This window comes from Triplophysa rosa, linkage group LG1, assembly GCF_024868665.1.
Source record: "Triplophysa rosa linkage group LG1, Trosa_1v2, whole genome shotgun sequence".
Classification (NCBI taxonomy): Eukaryota; Metazoa; Chordata; class Actinopteri; order Cypriniformes; family Nemacheilidae; genus Triplophysa; species Triplophysa rosa.
Window position 1 is genome coordinate 24,296,297 of NC_079890.1, and position 16,552 is coordinate 24,312,848.

At 38.0% G+C, this 16,552-nt stretch overlaps 2 protein-coding genes across 2 annotated transcripts in view; both read right to left on the reverse strand.

Annotated features, from left to right (window-relative positions):
- The window catches only part of plxdc2b (plexin domain containing 2b), a 72,238-nt gene extending 60,227 nt beyond the window's left edge, over positions 1-12,011 (reverse strand). Inside the window, exon 1 of the mRNA XM_057335728.1 lies at positions 11,720-12,011. Coding sequence (XP_057191711.1) covers positions 11,720-11,822 — 103 coding nt within the window. The 5' untranslated portion in view covers positions 11,823-12,011. The remainder of the gene's footprint in view (positions 1-11,719) is intronic.
- Positions 12,012-15,303: 3,292 nt separating this feature from the next.
- The window catches only part of malrd1 (MAM and LDL receptor class A domain containing 1), a 42,396-nt gene continuing 41,147 nt past the window's right edge, over positions 15,304-16,552 (reverse strand). The window contains exons 32-33 of the mRNA XM_057335714.1: positions 15,933-16,003; positions 15,304-15,643 (exon numbers count right to left, since the gene is read on the reverse strand). Of these exons, the coding sequence (XP_057191697.1) occupies positions 15,569-15,643; positions 15,933-16,003 (146 nt within the window). The 3' untranslated portion in view covers positions 15,304-15,568. The remainder of the gene's footprint in view (positions 15,644-15,932; positions 16,004-16,552) is intronic.

A 16,552-nucleotide genomic window follows, 5' to 3' on the forward strand; every position in this document is an offset into this window, starting at 1 on the left:
TATGTACTGACGTAAAATTACTCGAAGATGAACCAGACCCAGCTGGGGTAACATAAAATCCTCTGGCTGTAGATGTCATGAATGTGGCAGGAAGAACCCAGATGCAGGCAGGCAATGACGGGGTTAACAAGACAAGATTTTAATTATAAATAAAAGACCGAAACAAAACACCCACGAGGGGGTAAACGACAAGGTGACAAAAATAAAAATACAAACACCAGGACCAAGGCTAACTAAACACTAAACTAGACAATACTTTGACAAAGACTAACTAAACACTTACTAAGACTGGGGAAACAGGAACACAGCAAACAGGGAATACACGGACCGTAAGGCTAACATCAAAACACTGGTAACATGACAAACATACAAGTTCACAGTACAATCCAACAGCACAAGACAAAGAAACATGAGGGTATAAATAGGGAGAGACAAACGAGGGATAACGACACGGGGCAGGTGTGGGTAATCAAACACTTAGGGAAGGATAACAAGGAAACGAGAGGAATGGGGCCAATGACAAGACACTGGAGAGAACGTATATTATTGTCAAACGGACAATAATATGTTTCTCTCCACACATAACCTAAGGACTCTGCCCCGATCCCACCACACGACTAGAATTTCATAAACAAGACGGTGGGACCGTGACAGTAGAATCAGTGAATGCACATATGCCAGGTTCTGTCTTTATTAACTTACGCAACTTCTTATTGTTTTAATGGGACTTTTTTCAAAAATGGAAAGATAAGAATTAATAGTCTTTGAAGTTGACTGCAGAGATGAAACATCTTTCGTTGTGTGCCAAAAACTGTGAGAGCGAACCAGAATTTTGCTGATACTTCACTTTTACTCAGGAAGGGAAAAAAGGGAAAAACCAGTTAAAGGAACAGTTCACCCAAAAATGAAAATTCTGTCTTAATTTCCTGAAGACATTTAGAAAGATATTTTGAAGAATGTAGGGAAGCAAACAGTTCTGGGACAATTTTGACTATCATTGCAATTTTTCGTTTGGTAGTCAATGGTGGCCAAGAACTGTTTGGTTACAAGCATTCTTCCAAATATAATTTCTCTGTGTTCATCAGAACAAAGACATTTTAACAGATATGGAACACCTTAAGGGTGAGTAAATGATGACAGACTTTTTTTGGTGAACTGTCCCTTTAAATTAATGACATTAATTACATTTATGAAGTGGATACCAAATGTCAAATTCAAAACTGTCATGCTATACTTTTCTTAAGGGAAGGTAGTTTAACTTGTTATGTATCTGTACTTGTGTTTACTAAACAATATAGCCTATTGAATTGAATGAAGTTGTTTATTAGTATGCAGATATACTTTATTGTCTTTACACATAAGACAGTATCCACGGCGTGCACCTCTATATTCCACAAATACCGTTCTGATTTTACCTGTTTGACCCCAGAGAAAAAGTCCACTTGTTTTGCTAAAATTAGTAATACAGTTCTTTGGGTTGAGAGAGAGAGAAACACCCAACAACTCTTCATTCCTATTAATAAACCTTTTCTGACACCCAGCACTGCAGATGCCCAGCACACACTCTATAAATAATGCGTTATCTGGGCCATGAGCAGAGAGGCAGCCACTTTATGTATACAAGATCAATACAAATCTATAAAAATCTCCCTATAAGAAGAATGAAGTTATATGACGGTCCTGAGCTTTGAGCAGGCCAGAAACAGTCCAATCTATAGATGACCAGTGCTATGATAAATAGATACATAGCACACATAACTCGTAGTGCTGCCAAAACATGCCAAGATATAAGAGATGGATGATCTAAGGCCAAAGACATCACCAAGGCAGTCGTCAGATGGTCTACCCTTCAACCCTGACCAGATAAGATATTTTGAACTTTACAGCTGGTAAAGATCTCCACAGGGAGATGCATTGCGAAGTGATCCCAGTTGTTGCAATTCATAAAATAACAGAAAAATGATCTATTTCAGACATGAACTCTACATGGATAAGATGTGAACACAGGCAACCCCCTATGCATGCAGCAGTGTGTTGTCTTCCTAGTGAAACACATTCAGTATGATTCAACATTACCCTTTGTTGAAATTTATGTAAGCATAGCTTTTTAAAAATATTGTCATACCTAAAAATGAGTAACAAACATAATGTTGAAAATAAAATCTACAAAGAAAGAGAAATTGAGAGCAGGGTGGGATGTGACAAAGAGAGACTGAATACAAAACTAACCCGACCCTCTGGATGAACTACTTAGACTCATGGGGCCCCCACATTCTCACCATCTCTCCTTTTCTAACTCAAACTTAAGAGTTCCTCACATTTCCTTGGAGCAGGGGACTTACTCCTTTAATAAATATGCTCCATAATTCATAAAGCAACAAAAACACTATTCAGGTTTGCCTATTAGAGAAAAAGAAATAATACTTTTTGCCTTAAAACAATTGTAAAAAACAAAACTTTCTGATGTAAAGTATTTGTTAAATACTGTATATTAAGCTCACATACCCATTAAGCACACTTCCATCTTTGAGCTCAGATTATACAAAGAAAAAAAATATATTATCCTACTTGATGTCTTAAAGGAGCAATGTGGGATTTTTAGGAGGATCTATTGACAGAAATGCAATATAATATACAAAACTATTTCTTCAGAGGTGTAGAAAGACCTAACGTAATGAACCGTTATGTTTGTATTATCTTAGAATAAACACTAGTAAACACTAGTAAAACTGAGCTTGTTTGGTTTGGAGGGCCAGCCATGCATGATGTGATTAATCTAGGTGAGTTGAACCCCTTCCGTAAACCAGTGGTCAGAAATTTTGGGGTTTTGTTGGACAGTCAGTTGAAGTTTGACAAACAGATAAATTCGGTTGTGAAATCTGCTTTTTTTCACCTAAGATTATTGGCTAAGGTCAAAGCATTTTTATCCTTCAAAGATTTGGAGAAGCTGATTCACGTCTTTGTGTTTTCTCAACTTGATTATTGTAACTCCATATATGTGGGTGTATGCCAAACAGCCATGCAACTAGTGCAAAATGCTGCAGCTAGATTTTTGGTGGGGACCCACAAGTACGACCACATTTCTCCTGTACTGGCTTCTTTAAATTGGTTACCAATCCAAGCTAGAATAGGTTTTAAACTTTTAGTTTTTGTCTATAAGGGTCTAAATGGACTAGCCCCGCCCTATCTATCTGAGCTTCTTCAGGTTTACAAGCCACCAGGTCTTTAAGATCTTCAGAACAAGGGGTTCTATGTGTCCCGAGGACCAGGTACAAGCGAAGGGGTGACTGGGCTTTTGCAGTGGTAGCACCAAAGAGGTGGAACAGCCTACCATCTTATATCAGACTTGCCCCAACTTTAAGTTCTTTTAAGAGTTGCTTGAAGGTGTATCTCCTTTCTGTATCTTGTGTGAATGTAGAGGGTTGAGTTGTGTTCTTAATCATTTTATTATGTCCTTTATTGTGTCCTTTGTGTCCCTGTTTTTATGACTGCTAGGATTTTTGGACTGTATTTGACTGTATTATCGATTGATGGTTGTACAGCACTTTGGTACAACGCCCTGTTGTTTGAATAGTGTTTTATAAATAAATTGAAACTGAAACTGAACTGAATAAGCTATTTATATCTACATACAGAGCGGCCCTTCATACATCGAATTCGCCATGTTGCGCCTTAATGTTTTGTACAGTAGCCCTAAACGGACAAACAGGGGTTCGGGTCGGGTTAATGTTTCATAAATAGCCTTGGGTTTGGGTCGGGTTTGTAACAAAAAATATATATACAGTGAGGGAAATAATTATTTGATCCCCTGCTGATTTTGTAAGTTTGCCTGCTTACAAAGAAATGAAGAGTCTATAATTTTTATGGTAGGTTTATTTTAACTGATAGAGATAGAATATTTAAAAAATCAGGGGGGAAAATGTTATATAAAGGTTATAAATTGATTTGCATTTCAGTCAGTGAAATAAGTATTTGATCCCCTACCAACTAGCAAGATTTCTGGCTCCACAGATTGGTTATGTGCCTATATGGACCGCAGATTAGTCCTGTCACTTTAAAGCGGCAGTCCGTAGGATTGGCCTCTTTGTCGCCATCTCAGTTTGTAATTGTTACTGCAGGTGATGTGCAGAGATATTTCTTTGCGCGAGTTGTGATTCGGCACTGCTCAACTGCGTGGATGAGTCTGATGTTTTGAGTCGTGGCCTGTGACAGTGCAGCGGTGAGAATCTTCACTGTACATCAGTAGCGCATAATAATCACAGACAACATGGCAGATGATATAACACGAAACAAATAAGAACATAAACAGACACAAATAGCGCAAATGGAGGCTGTGTTGAAGTGTTTTGATATTATTTCGGGTGCTGGGTCATTTTGTTATTTCTCATGGAAACTCCCGTAACGCGAACCGGACAGAAGATCCCCGAACGCGGGTCTCAAATGGTCATAAATCATTGTACATCATACAACTATATATACTATATGCAAAGCCTTTACATCATATCCAGGATATAAGTCCGTAAATTTGAGTAAAATCACAGGCTTCACTTGTACGTGCTAATGAAATACAGATGTGGGGAGGTAATTTCTAAATCACACGAGGCCCCCAGATAATACTAATCCCGGGCGAATAGGGCTTAAATTACATTTATCATAATGAACATAAAGAGAGAAAGAACAACCGATGAAACTGTACCCGTCTATATTAACACAACAAGTGCGTTACGGTTTTTGTGTTATCTATTGAAATATTAAAAATTTGTCTTACCTGTTCAGAAGAAATAAAGCGATGTCTGCATCCGTTTACAATCCTTTCAGATCACAGAGTTCCCGCCACCTTTGAAATGCCTTGCCAATATTAATTTTCGCACGAGTCCGATCACATTCCCTGTTTCTTTGTAAACCGTCTTCAGTTCGTTCTTTCTTGTTTTTCACAAATGATGAATCCCCAGATGACAACACTGCTTGGCGTTTAAAAGTAAAAGTAATAAACGCCGCCATAAATAATACTAAACATTGTATGAAATCCTACCCAGCAGTTGTGAGTACACGCTACAAATCGCCTGTCACTCGCAGCATACACGTGCTGGCTAACAGCCGGATCCTCTTCATTCTGTGTACGAATGTGACGAAATGACGCACAGACAAAAGACTAGGGTTGTCACGGTACCATAAACATGTCTTACGATACTATACCAGCTGAAGTATCTCGATACCAAGTAGTATCACGATGCTGTGCCATATAAATCAAATCTATACAAAAAACACAGATTTAGATAAAACATTTTGTATTTACTATAGTAAACTGTATTATACTTTGCACTAGAATATGTTGTTGTATTAACTGTAGTAATTGGATAAATTGTAGCAAATACATTTACATTTAGTCATTTGTAAACACTATAAATACTGTAGTATACTTAAATATTTACTATGATAAGACTCAAAAACACTAGTATCTATGAGTTTTAGTAGTTTACTGTAGTAAATACTAAAGTACACTAGATCATTTTTCACGTAGGAACTAATTCAAATGTTGGACAAATTTAATTGATACAGCAGTCTTTATAAAGGGAAATATTAGGATTACTTTAAATGCAGAACTAAAACGGCCAGTAGGTGGCGTCAATCTTCCAGTTAGTGAATCATTTAACCAACTCGTTCAAATCGCCAATTTGAATCATTAACTCGTCCGAGACATTCAAATCACACATTCATTTTGGAGATAAACACCGCAAAAAGGCAGATGTAAGTGTTCAAATAAATATTAATGCGCATATGCAACATTAACTACGATACTACCGTTTCAAAAATAGAGGCATCGCGGGTATTTTGAAGCTTTAGCATCACGATGCTACCGTAGCACCGGTACACCGTGCAACCCTACAAAAGACACCATATAAGGATCTCAGGAAAAGTCGACCCGACAGGGCAAATTACAAACCATCATTACAAGCTTTCCGTGGTGAATCCAGCAAGGGTAGTGACAGTTTTAAACACCGTTCTTTCATGAACTTGCTCAATAATTGGTTTTAGCAAATTTTTACTCCAAAAAACTTGCGGACTGCCGCTTTAAGAAAGTACTCCTAAATCAGCTTATTATGTATATAAAAGATGCCTGCCAACAGAATCTGTATCTTCCATTTCAACCTCTCCACCACCATGGTCAAGACCAAATAGGTTTTACAGGATGTCAGGGACAAGATTGTAGACCTGCACAAACCTTGAATAGGCTACAGACAGAAGCTTGGTGAGAAGGAGACAACTGTTGGTGTGATTATTTGGAAATAGAAGAAATACAAAATAACTATCAAATGCCCTTGGTCTGGAGCTCCCTGCAAGATTTCCCCAATGGAGTAAAGATGATCATGAGAAATGTTAAAGATCAGCCCAGAACTACACGGAAGAAGCTTGTTAATGATTTCAAGACCGTTGGGACCACAGTTAGCAAGCAAACCATTGGTAACACATTGGTAACACGCTATGCCACAGTAGACTGAAATCCTGAAGCACCCGCAAGGTCCTCCTGCCCAGGAAGGCCCGTCTGGCTCGTCTGAAGTTTGACAATGAACATCAAAATGATTCAGAAAAGGCTTTGGCGAAAGTGCTGGTGCTGCTGGAGAGAAATACTGATTATGACCCCAAGAACACCATCCCTACAGAGAAGCACAGTGTTGGAAACATTGTGCTTTAGGGCTTTTTCTCTGCTACGGGTACAGGATGACTTCACCACATTGAGGGGCTGAGGGACAGGCCCATATACTGTAAAATTTTGGACGAGAACCTCCTCCCCTTAACTAGATCACTGAAGATGGGTCGTGGATGTGCCTTTAACATGACAAAATATATTGCCAAGACAACCAATGAGTGGCTTAAGGAGAAACACATTAAATGTCCTAGCCAGTCTCTAGACCCTAGTCCTATAGAACCTCTGTGAAGGAGGCTAAAACTCCAATTTGCTGAGCGACAGCCAAGAAACCTTAAAGATTGACAGAGGAGTGGACTAAATGTATCCGGACACATGTGCAAACCTGGTGACCAACTATCAGAAATGTCTAACCTCTGTGCTTACCAAAAAGGGTTTCTCCACCAAGTACAAAGTTATTTTTTCTCGGGGATCAAATACTTATTTCACTGACTGAAATGCAAATCAATTTATAACCTTTATATAACATTTTTTCCACTGACTTTTTTAATATTCTGTCTCTATCAGTTAAAATAAACCTACCATAAAAATTATAGACCCTTCATTTCTTTGTAAGCAGGCAAACTTACAAAATCAGCAGGGGATCAAATAATTATTTCCCTCGCTGTAGGCTATATACAAAATTTCCATGCCATGGCGTGTGCTTGCGTGTTTGATATGTTGTGACCACAAAAAACACGAGAGAAAGCACACAAAACTGTTTTTCGCATAAACTGTTCTGCACATGTGCTCCCGCCTCCCGCTCTTGTCCACGTTGTCACAACACAGCAGGTGATGGTAAGATGAGTGCGATAAAGCAAAATACTAGCGAGGGAAAACTTATTACAGTTCCAAATGATGCAGGGAAAGCAGCACTCTGGAAGAATTATGATCTTGTCATTACTGTCAAGACTGGCCCGAAGTATCCTCAGCATCCCACAAGTAGCAGCAGCGAGAGGAACTTCAGTGCAGATGGGCTAACTTTTAACCAGAGGAGGACTGCGCTCAAACCATCAACAGTAGTTTTTGAAGTTTGAGTTTTACACCTGTTCACCCACAGCAAAGTTTCGATATTGGTAAGTCTGTACTATTTCTAATTTTTTCTTGTGTGTTCACTGCTGAGGGGACCGCCGTGCCTTGATGAAACTGTGTTTGCTTACATGTAGCTATTTGTTTAATTATCATCGCAATGCAGCATATTTCAACAAAGCTTGCTGTTAAACACACTACGGGTTTGGGTCGGGCTTAAAATCTAACTGGAATGGTAGGGCCAGGTCGGGTTGGGTTAAACAATCTAGGGTACGGGCCGGGTTCGGGCTTTCGTTTAAAGCCCGTGCAGACCTCTAAACAGCTCTACAAAGTTTCCTCTTCCATTCATCAGGAATATGCTGCTGTCGCTTTAAGAGGAATGAAACCGATCCAGTACACTGATACTGTACACATGCGTTGTTTTTCGTCCGTTTTGTCCGTTCACTTAAGACATAACCTACTATGTTTGTTAAGATACTCGACAAGAGGGGCATGTTGACCTACTTCGTGTGTGAATTTGTCCGTTTAAGCGCTTCAAAGACAACTCAATATTTGCGCCATGTCTGAGACTTTCCTTATGCGCGCTTCGGATCTTCTCACAGCACGCAAGCGAATTTTTTTGTGCATCATCTTGCACTTAAATGTTTAAATTGGCAAGGATTGAATGAGTGTAGTTTAAACAGCAACAAGTGCTGATCAGGTCTCACCTGCACTCGCGCGCTCACAACACCCGGGTGATGAAAGCAAAAAAGACTCATATTACAGCATACGTCAATCCTATTGAAATTTGTCTACGTTATTTGATTTGTTTTAGGTATTAAATGTGTATCCATCGACAAACATACATTAGCTGAACTTTGTCAGTCTGTTTTATGCATTATAATTTTTAACGAACCATATTATAAATGCGTCGTCAGATTTAAGATGAGCCGCGGTCCAAGCGCGTTGGACCGTGTGCCGAACCGTTGGTGGAGAACTGTGCGGTTCAATTATTTACCGAGAACCGTTACACTCCTACTTCCCTGCGTCAACATGAGAAAACGCGCTGTCTCAGCCGACGACATCTTTTTGTACTGTGGTGGCCACCGTCGTTTTTCGAAAAAGAGGGGTGAGTGGACGTCAGCGGAGGACTAAGAGATTGGTTGAAATTCTCAAACTCACTGCTAATGGCCGCTATAAATCCCACTCTAGACCTTTAAACACTTGATGTGTTTATTATGACATACCTCCTGTAATTTTTAATCAATTAGATCCTTACACACTGAGAAATGAGTGTTCATGCGTTCACACTGTCTGCTGCACGTTCTGAAAGTTGTCTGAAAACTTTGACCAGAAGAGTAGCCCCTTAAATGTGCAGGTTTTTTTACATTTAGAGCTTTCTTAGGAGTAAATATCTCTTTTTACTGCAAAATTAAGAGATTAATGTTTAAACTTTTATGTATTATAACCTGGAAGATGGATGTGGGAAATAATTACAATCATATCAAAAGATTGTTTTAGAAACATGGTGCAGAAGCTACAGAACAATCAGCTCGCTAGCTGTATAAGATTGTGTGTTACACTAATATATTCCTTCACAGGCTTTATTGGATTGTAGTTTACAATTCAGAATATTATAAATTTACAGTTTGACAGTCTTTGGTTTTCATGATGTTATCCAAGTGGGAGCCATCAGAAATCTCATATGTTATGTCTGTTCAATAAAATATCCATTTAATCCATTTAATAAGAGGCTGCAACCTGTCATTGTACTGTAAACCCAGCTAAAGTCATTTTTGTGATTTTTTTATTTTATACATAAAATCATCCTATATTCTAATCATTCTATACTGTTTATCACATACAAATGCAAAATAAATTATGTAACGTTAGTTAAGAACGATAATTTAGATGCTTTCTGCCACCAGTTCGGCTCCACCCACAGAATCGCATCACACTGTTTGCAAACAAAAAAATTGGTCTATTGTACATAATGTAAAGAACATTCTGTAAAAATATAACATTAATATTAAAATATAAATTATTTTAGTGGACTATCTATAGTGGACATTAAGCGCGTTTAATGATCTTAATTAAAATGCTTTTGTCATTTCAAATAAGTTAAATATTATTGTATGTATGAGATTCATATTTTATTTTAACAGAACTTTTTGTACTGAAATCAATATCTTGTGCACTAAAAATGTATTTTTGTGAGGTTAATAGGTAAGTTTACCCTACATAACAACGGTTGCAACTATCAAGTATGAATGAACAAACTGAGGACAAGTGGGTGGCTGACACTGTTTCTATCAACTGTGATGTTTGACTTTCAGAAGTGTCTGAACACGTTCACCATTCTTTCACCCTTAGGATTTATATCTGTATGAAGCAGGAAACCAGTGGTTATCACAAGCCCTATCGGCTACACAAGGATGTTTCACATATAAGATTACAACCATTAAATTTTATACTCTTGTCTTCCCTACAGTATGATGTTTTTCTCTTCTATATCTGTAATACAGATCAACTATTAGGATAAAAGATACACATGAGCTAAACAGGAGAGAAACGTTTTGATCAAATCCAATCATTTTGTTTTCTTCTTCCAAGGCTCGCCTGTAGTCCCCATCCAGCCAAAACCTCTAAAGTAGGCTATTAACTAGGTCACTTTGTTCTGTTGCAGTAATTTCAACACTATATCAAAAACAAGCATATTAAATAAGAAGTGTGACACCCTTACCCTTTATACACATAAAGGAAGAAATAAAGTGCCATTCAGACAAACAGAGAGAGAATATGGTAACACTTTCCAATAAGGATGTAGGCCTATTACTAAAGATTAGTAACATGAACTAACAATGAGCAATACAGTATTTCAGCATGTACATAGTTAATGTCAATACAATTATTCATGTTAGTTCATGGAGCATTTACTAATGTTAACTTAACAGTTACAACATTTACGCATTTGGCAGACGCTTAAAAGCGACTCACATTGCATTGCACTATACATTTGTTTCCAACTATGTGCAATCCCCTGGGATCGAACCCATGACCTTGGTGCCAAATTTGAAATAAAAAATGTAGTAAATTCTGAAATTAACATGAAATATGTTAACAAATGCAGTAGAAGTATTCATGTTAGCTAATGCATTAATTGCTAACAAACGCAGCCTTATTGTAAAGTGTTGGCGATAATATAAAGCTGACACAACGAACAAGGAAACACCTTGGAATTTATGACTCGATGAGCATTAGTAGGCTACTCAACAACAGCGTACTTCGTTCCAAGAAAGTGTACATGACTGCATAATATTATAACAGTTTATAGACTATAACTGCATAGAGAATAACAGTTTCAGTGCGGTCACATTCCCCTGTTTCGCGATAAATATCCTTGCGCATATAATGAAATAGAAACACCATAGACAAAACCCAACAACGGCAGCACTGACGAACAGGTAAGATGCTTGGGGGCAAATAGGCTAGGTCAAAAGAGCAGACAAACAACCCTGCTCCACGACACAGAAGGAGGTGCAGGACTTTCCCACTCGTGATCTGTGTGTCGGGACACAACGCTAAACAGATGCGCTGATAAACATCGCCTCTGGCATACAACCACAACAACTCACAGTGCAGGAGAACCACACGGCGCTCAACAGCGCAATAACTCATTCATTATAATGCGAACTGAATGCACCAGGAGGAGACAGTTATTAAAAATACATGTGTTTAGTAATCAAGCAACGACAGTTCCCATGAGGGAGGCAAGAAAGGGAAGCAACACTGTGCAAGCTGTACTAGATGAAAATGTATGATGCACTTCTGATATGCAAAAAGTATTATGACAATGAAATTGTGTGTAAAAGCGCTGTAAATCTCTGGTATGCGGAGAAACTTCGCTTGCGTGTTCGTGTAAAATACCTGTTATTCCACACCAGCATGGCCAATACAAAAATATAGGAAATAAAACAAAACTGCAACTAAATTCTGCTTGAATAAACGAGAATGAACAGCACTCACCTTCCGCTGTTAGTTCTCCTCGGGTGATCTGGAAAACACTTCCCAGAGCATGCAAAACTAGCACAAATCCCACAAACAGATCAACCGTCCCTGATCCCGCCATCTCGGATATCCACCGAGGCAGCTGTCCTCGATTTCTTTTACTCTTCCGTCGCCCGAGAAACGTGAAATTAAGAGAAAACAACAGCTAGACGTTAAGCATTCAGCGCTCTCTCACGGACTCTGTGTCTGGTGGTCTGCCCGCTGCTGTCTCCTGGTGCGCATCTACAGCTACTGCCACACACGCGAGAGCGCGCGCTCCTGTGAGGAAAATGATGCGAGGGGGTTGTTGCGCTTCTCTTAACGAGTTTCAACATACATCTCTGTAGAGTTTCAAATAAAGAAAGACGAGACAATCCAGCACGCCTCCTACAGCCAGTATACCTATATTTAACATAAAACTGAACAGAAAATACATGGCACATGATGGGTCACCTGACCGTGTCTTACATTTACGCGCCTGAATACTGACAGTACATTACAAGGTATGCATGTTTTATTAGTATTGTCTGTACCTTGTCTGTTTTTGGGACTCGAGCCCACCTTTGCACTTTGAACAGAATGCTCAGCTTTTTACCAGCTGAGATTAAGTACAGTAATGTCAGATTTAAAGCTTCTCATGCCTTAAATGGATGATTTGATAATAGTAATTTGAAGTTTATTAATCTTAACGCATTTGCATAATGTAATCAATTGCTATTTTATAGCTTGAGTAGTGTTGTCTACTGATTTAGCAATTGTTTTCACAGCAGTACTGATGAACTAGCAGTGTTTAGCAGTGTTGATAGGCATTACTTATAGAAACATTTGTTATATAAAATGTTTAATGACCTTGCCGACATGCCAGAACCCTTCCTGAATAACACATATGAGAAGTATCGTTCCACCATCAGCTCTTAACAATAATAAATCCAACAAGGTTTCCAATAAGGTTTATAAGAATATATTCTTTAATCTGTCCATTTATTCCTTGCTTCGTGTCCCCTGAGAACCAACTGTATGTGCTGGCAGTGGGGTGGGGGGCCATTAATGTTTGGGATTGGGACTGGCAGGCTTTTCCACAATGTCTGCCAAGCAGCTTGAGCGTGAGTCCCTCTAGAGGACTGAGACGCTGTAAACTGTGCTTGAGTGCTAACCACCCCCCTCTGCTCTGTTAGACCAGGAAAAGTAGCCTTCCAAAAACATTTAAGGCACCGCATTAGCATTCCAATTTAAACACCCTTACAGTGTCGCATCAAGAGCCAAACCACATAGAAACACGGACTGAAAACATTGGTCTTGGATCAGAGGAGCTTGATTTATTGTGCTTGTGTTTATGACAGATCTGCTTTGCTTGGGGTTTGGGGGTCCGCAAGATAATGTATTTCACTACGTCAGTTTCCCAGGAGTGCTCTGAAACCATTTTTGAATTTCAGAAGTAAACGCTGTGTAAAAGTGAACATCATAGGACGATCATATTTTTAGAAAGGTTAAGAGTAAATACACTATTTAAAGTTCGTTGGTGAGTGTGTGGCCTAGTAGTTCCTTGTACATGGTAGGGAGATTATAATGCATGTGTCGATTAGATCTGTTTGTGTTAGAATAATAACATATCAAAAGAGAATGGACAAAATGATATGTAGCCAAAATAATAACTCAGATGCTTGGGACTTTCACTAGTTAACAGTTTCGTTGACAGAGAATTTAACTCCTTCATCACTTCATCCACAGAAAGAATGTGAATGTGTGTATTTAGCAATACTTTGAGAGAAAAATGCCCCCAGAAGTTAGCTAAAGTAAATCTGACTAAACCTTGACCTTGGAGATGTCTGGGGTCACCCTCGATTGGAAAAATAAATGGAAAGAGACTATTTGTTTTAACTTTCTTTTAGGGGTATGTGAGATTTATATTAGGGTCATATTTATAAATATACATCTATGTCTTGGTAAACATGAGTGGGTGTAAGTAAGAGAATGACTATGACAAACCTCCTGGGTGTAAGAGAAACAAAGATTTCAACATGTACAGTATAATGCATTGTACCACAACACACTTAAAACCGTTTGTAAAAGAAACAATATGTGGGTTTTCTCTGCATCTTCCAGGGAAAGACCATGGGTTTCAGAGACTTACATCAAAAGAGATGGAGGGATAAAGAAAACTATTAAAAATGAAAGACAGGAATTTGAGACTGGACTAGATTAGGGTGGCTACACATTTCTTTTAATTCTAAAGGGACTCTATTAAGTACGACAATGAAACACCTCTGTGTAAATGTGCGGAACTATAGGAACAGATAGAAGGAACTGTAAACAACAGCAAAATGAACAAAGACTGATCAAATACAGTAGTTCACTACATTTGATGTTTTCGAGTTAAAAATATCTATCTAATCTAGAGCACAAATGAATCTTGTGACAAGTTTGGATTGATGTCCTGCAAAAAATTTGCTTTAAATCTGCAATATAGGTTCTTAATTATTATTTTATATTGACAATAGTAACAACAGTTGGAAAAATAGAGGATTTTAAAGTAGAAAAACTGAATTGGAAACTACAAAGGATGTTGAATTGTACAATATACTGAAACTTTTAGACTGACACAGAAAACTAACATTAAATCAGAGCATTGTGTATTTCCATGTGGTACAGTTTACAGAGAGAGAGGCGATGTGTCTTGATGCTCTTTGTGTGTGGAAGATTTCTACGAAGTTCCAAAACAGCTTTGACCAAATCCAGAATTACATGCTAAGCAAAACATCTATGACACTTTTCATTTATTCACATTGCTACACTATTTCATTCCTTCATGCTCTCATTTTTATGCTCTATTATATCATTACAGCTCTTGCTTCAAGGGTTTTTGTATTCTGGTAAAAAAGACAAAGAATGCAGGATTGCAGATAAAAAAGATTTGAGAGAGTTTAAATCTGTATTAAATTCGTTTTAACTCAACATTTAAGCTTTTTCTTCTGTGCTCTGGTATCCAGCGTTCTGTATGCCATTGAAACGTATCAAATTAGCTTGCATGACTTCAAGCTAAAGAATGTTTTCAGACTCATTACGTCTGTTTTTTTATTTCGAAAAACTGAAGAATATAGTGAACTACTTAAATTGTCTTTGTTCATGTTTTGCTATCATTTGTAGCTTTCAATTTTATTTTATCATCTGTCAAAACGTGGTCTGTCTGAGTCCAGCTGAAGGCCAAGTGGTGATTGAACACACATTTAAAGCAATGAAAATACAATTTTCACAACCACAAAGAACAGGATGAAAATCAGGCTATGAAAGCAACACAGTCTTCTGAAATGGCACCCAGAGCCCTGTATACTGGATTTGATCATCTCCTGCCTGTGATGTCACGCATCATTGTAATTCGCTCATAAGACTGAATTGTACTAAATTATGATTTAGTGCTATTATTTTCGCTTGCCTTTTTGATGTATTTGAAGAGTGGACAAAATGGAAGAAAATAATAATATAAAATCAGTTCCCTTTTCCATACAGTACTAAAAGCTATGGATGCACAAAATAATAGGTTTACATTTATTTACACAAACTCAGAATCTACAGTATTTCAGTATCACAGCATATATCACAGGTAGATTTTTATAAGAAATTTCTTTTTAAGGCTGATAAAGTTTAATTGCTTTATTTTGCTGAAATCGAACTTGTACTGTATGGTCATACTTCACTTCCCACGAGTTTTGCTGAAATGAACAGAGTTTTAAACCCTAAACAAGTACAGTCATGTTGTGATTGAGGCTCAAATGAAGTGGAAGAACTGTAAATCTACAGGGAAATATAAAAGTGATTGTGCATCTGTTTGGTTTAGGCTTCAGAACTTCTCGAGCACTTGTAGAGTGGATTGGAAAAAGACAGCTTGGCTTCCTTTGAGGTGGAGATCTAAATAGCACACAAGAGCACAAAGACAAGCACAGACGAACGCATGAAATGGACTGAATATACTTACAGACCGTTTACTCTGTGAGTAATTGTGAAACACTTGGGTGGCCAACACATCATTGAGAATTTGATCCATTATGACCAATCAATATTGTATGCTTTCTGTTTTTTGTTACGATACATTCATGGACAGTATGTTTTAGGCCGATTGCATTGTACACCACAGGTATGAGTCTTGTAAGTGTTTTTGTAAAGGAACTAAATGGTCATTATGTTGATTATTTCATACCTTTGGTTCCTCTTTCCATGGGTAAACACTGATGTTCAGCCGAGGATGACCAGACCATCTGGGTTTAATGGCTAGAGAGGGCAGCTAAATCAAGAATGACCAAATTAATTCATTTAATTAAATGCCAGATATAGTAATACAAATATTTTGTTTCATTTTATAACATCTTGTCAAAAGATGAAGGTTGTTTCACAATCAAACTGCAAACTTGAAATTGCAACAGTGTAGTATGTGACTAGAATAAGAAATGCAAACAATTGCGAAATCCAGTGTGTCTCCTGCTGCATGTTGAAAACAGTAATTCTCAGTAATGCGTAACAAGAAAATGGGGACTGAAATATGCTTTACTCAGAAAAGTTCTAACTGCACAGAAGAGTGAAAGTCACATTACAGCGAGTTTAGGAGGGAGTGACACACACACGCATGCTTGCATCAACAAAACAAACAGACTTAAGCTTACAGGTCAATATTTCCCATCAGCAGTGTGACGGAAAGCTCTATCACACCTGCAGAGAGGTTCAAATGACTAAATAACACTGTTCATTCCCAAGTGGAAAAGAAGCAGTAAGTGGAAAAGAGAAATGGAGATGGAAGACAGAGATAGTCTGTTAGAGAGATAA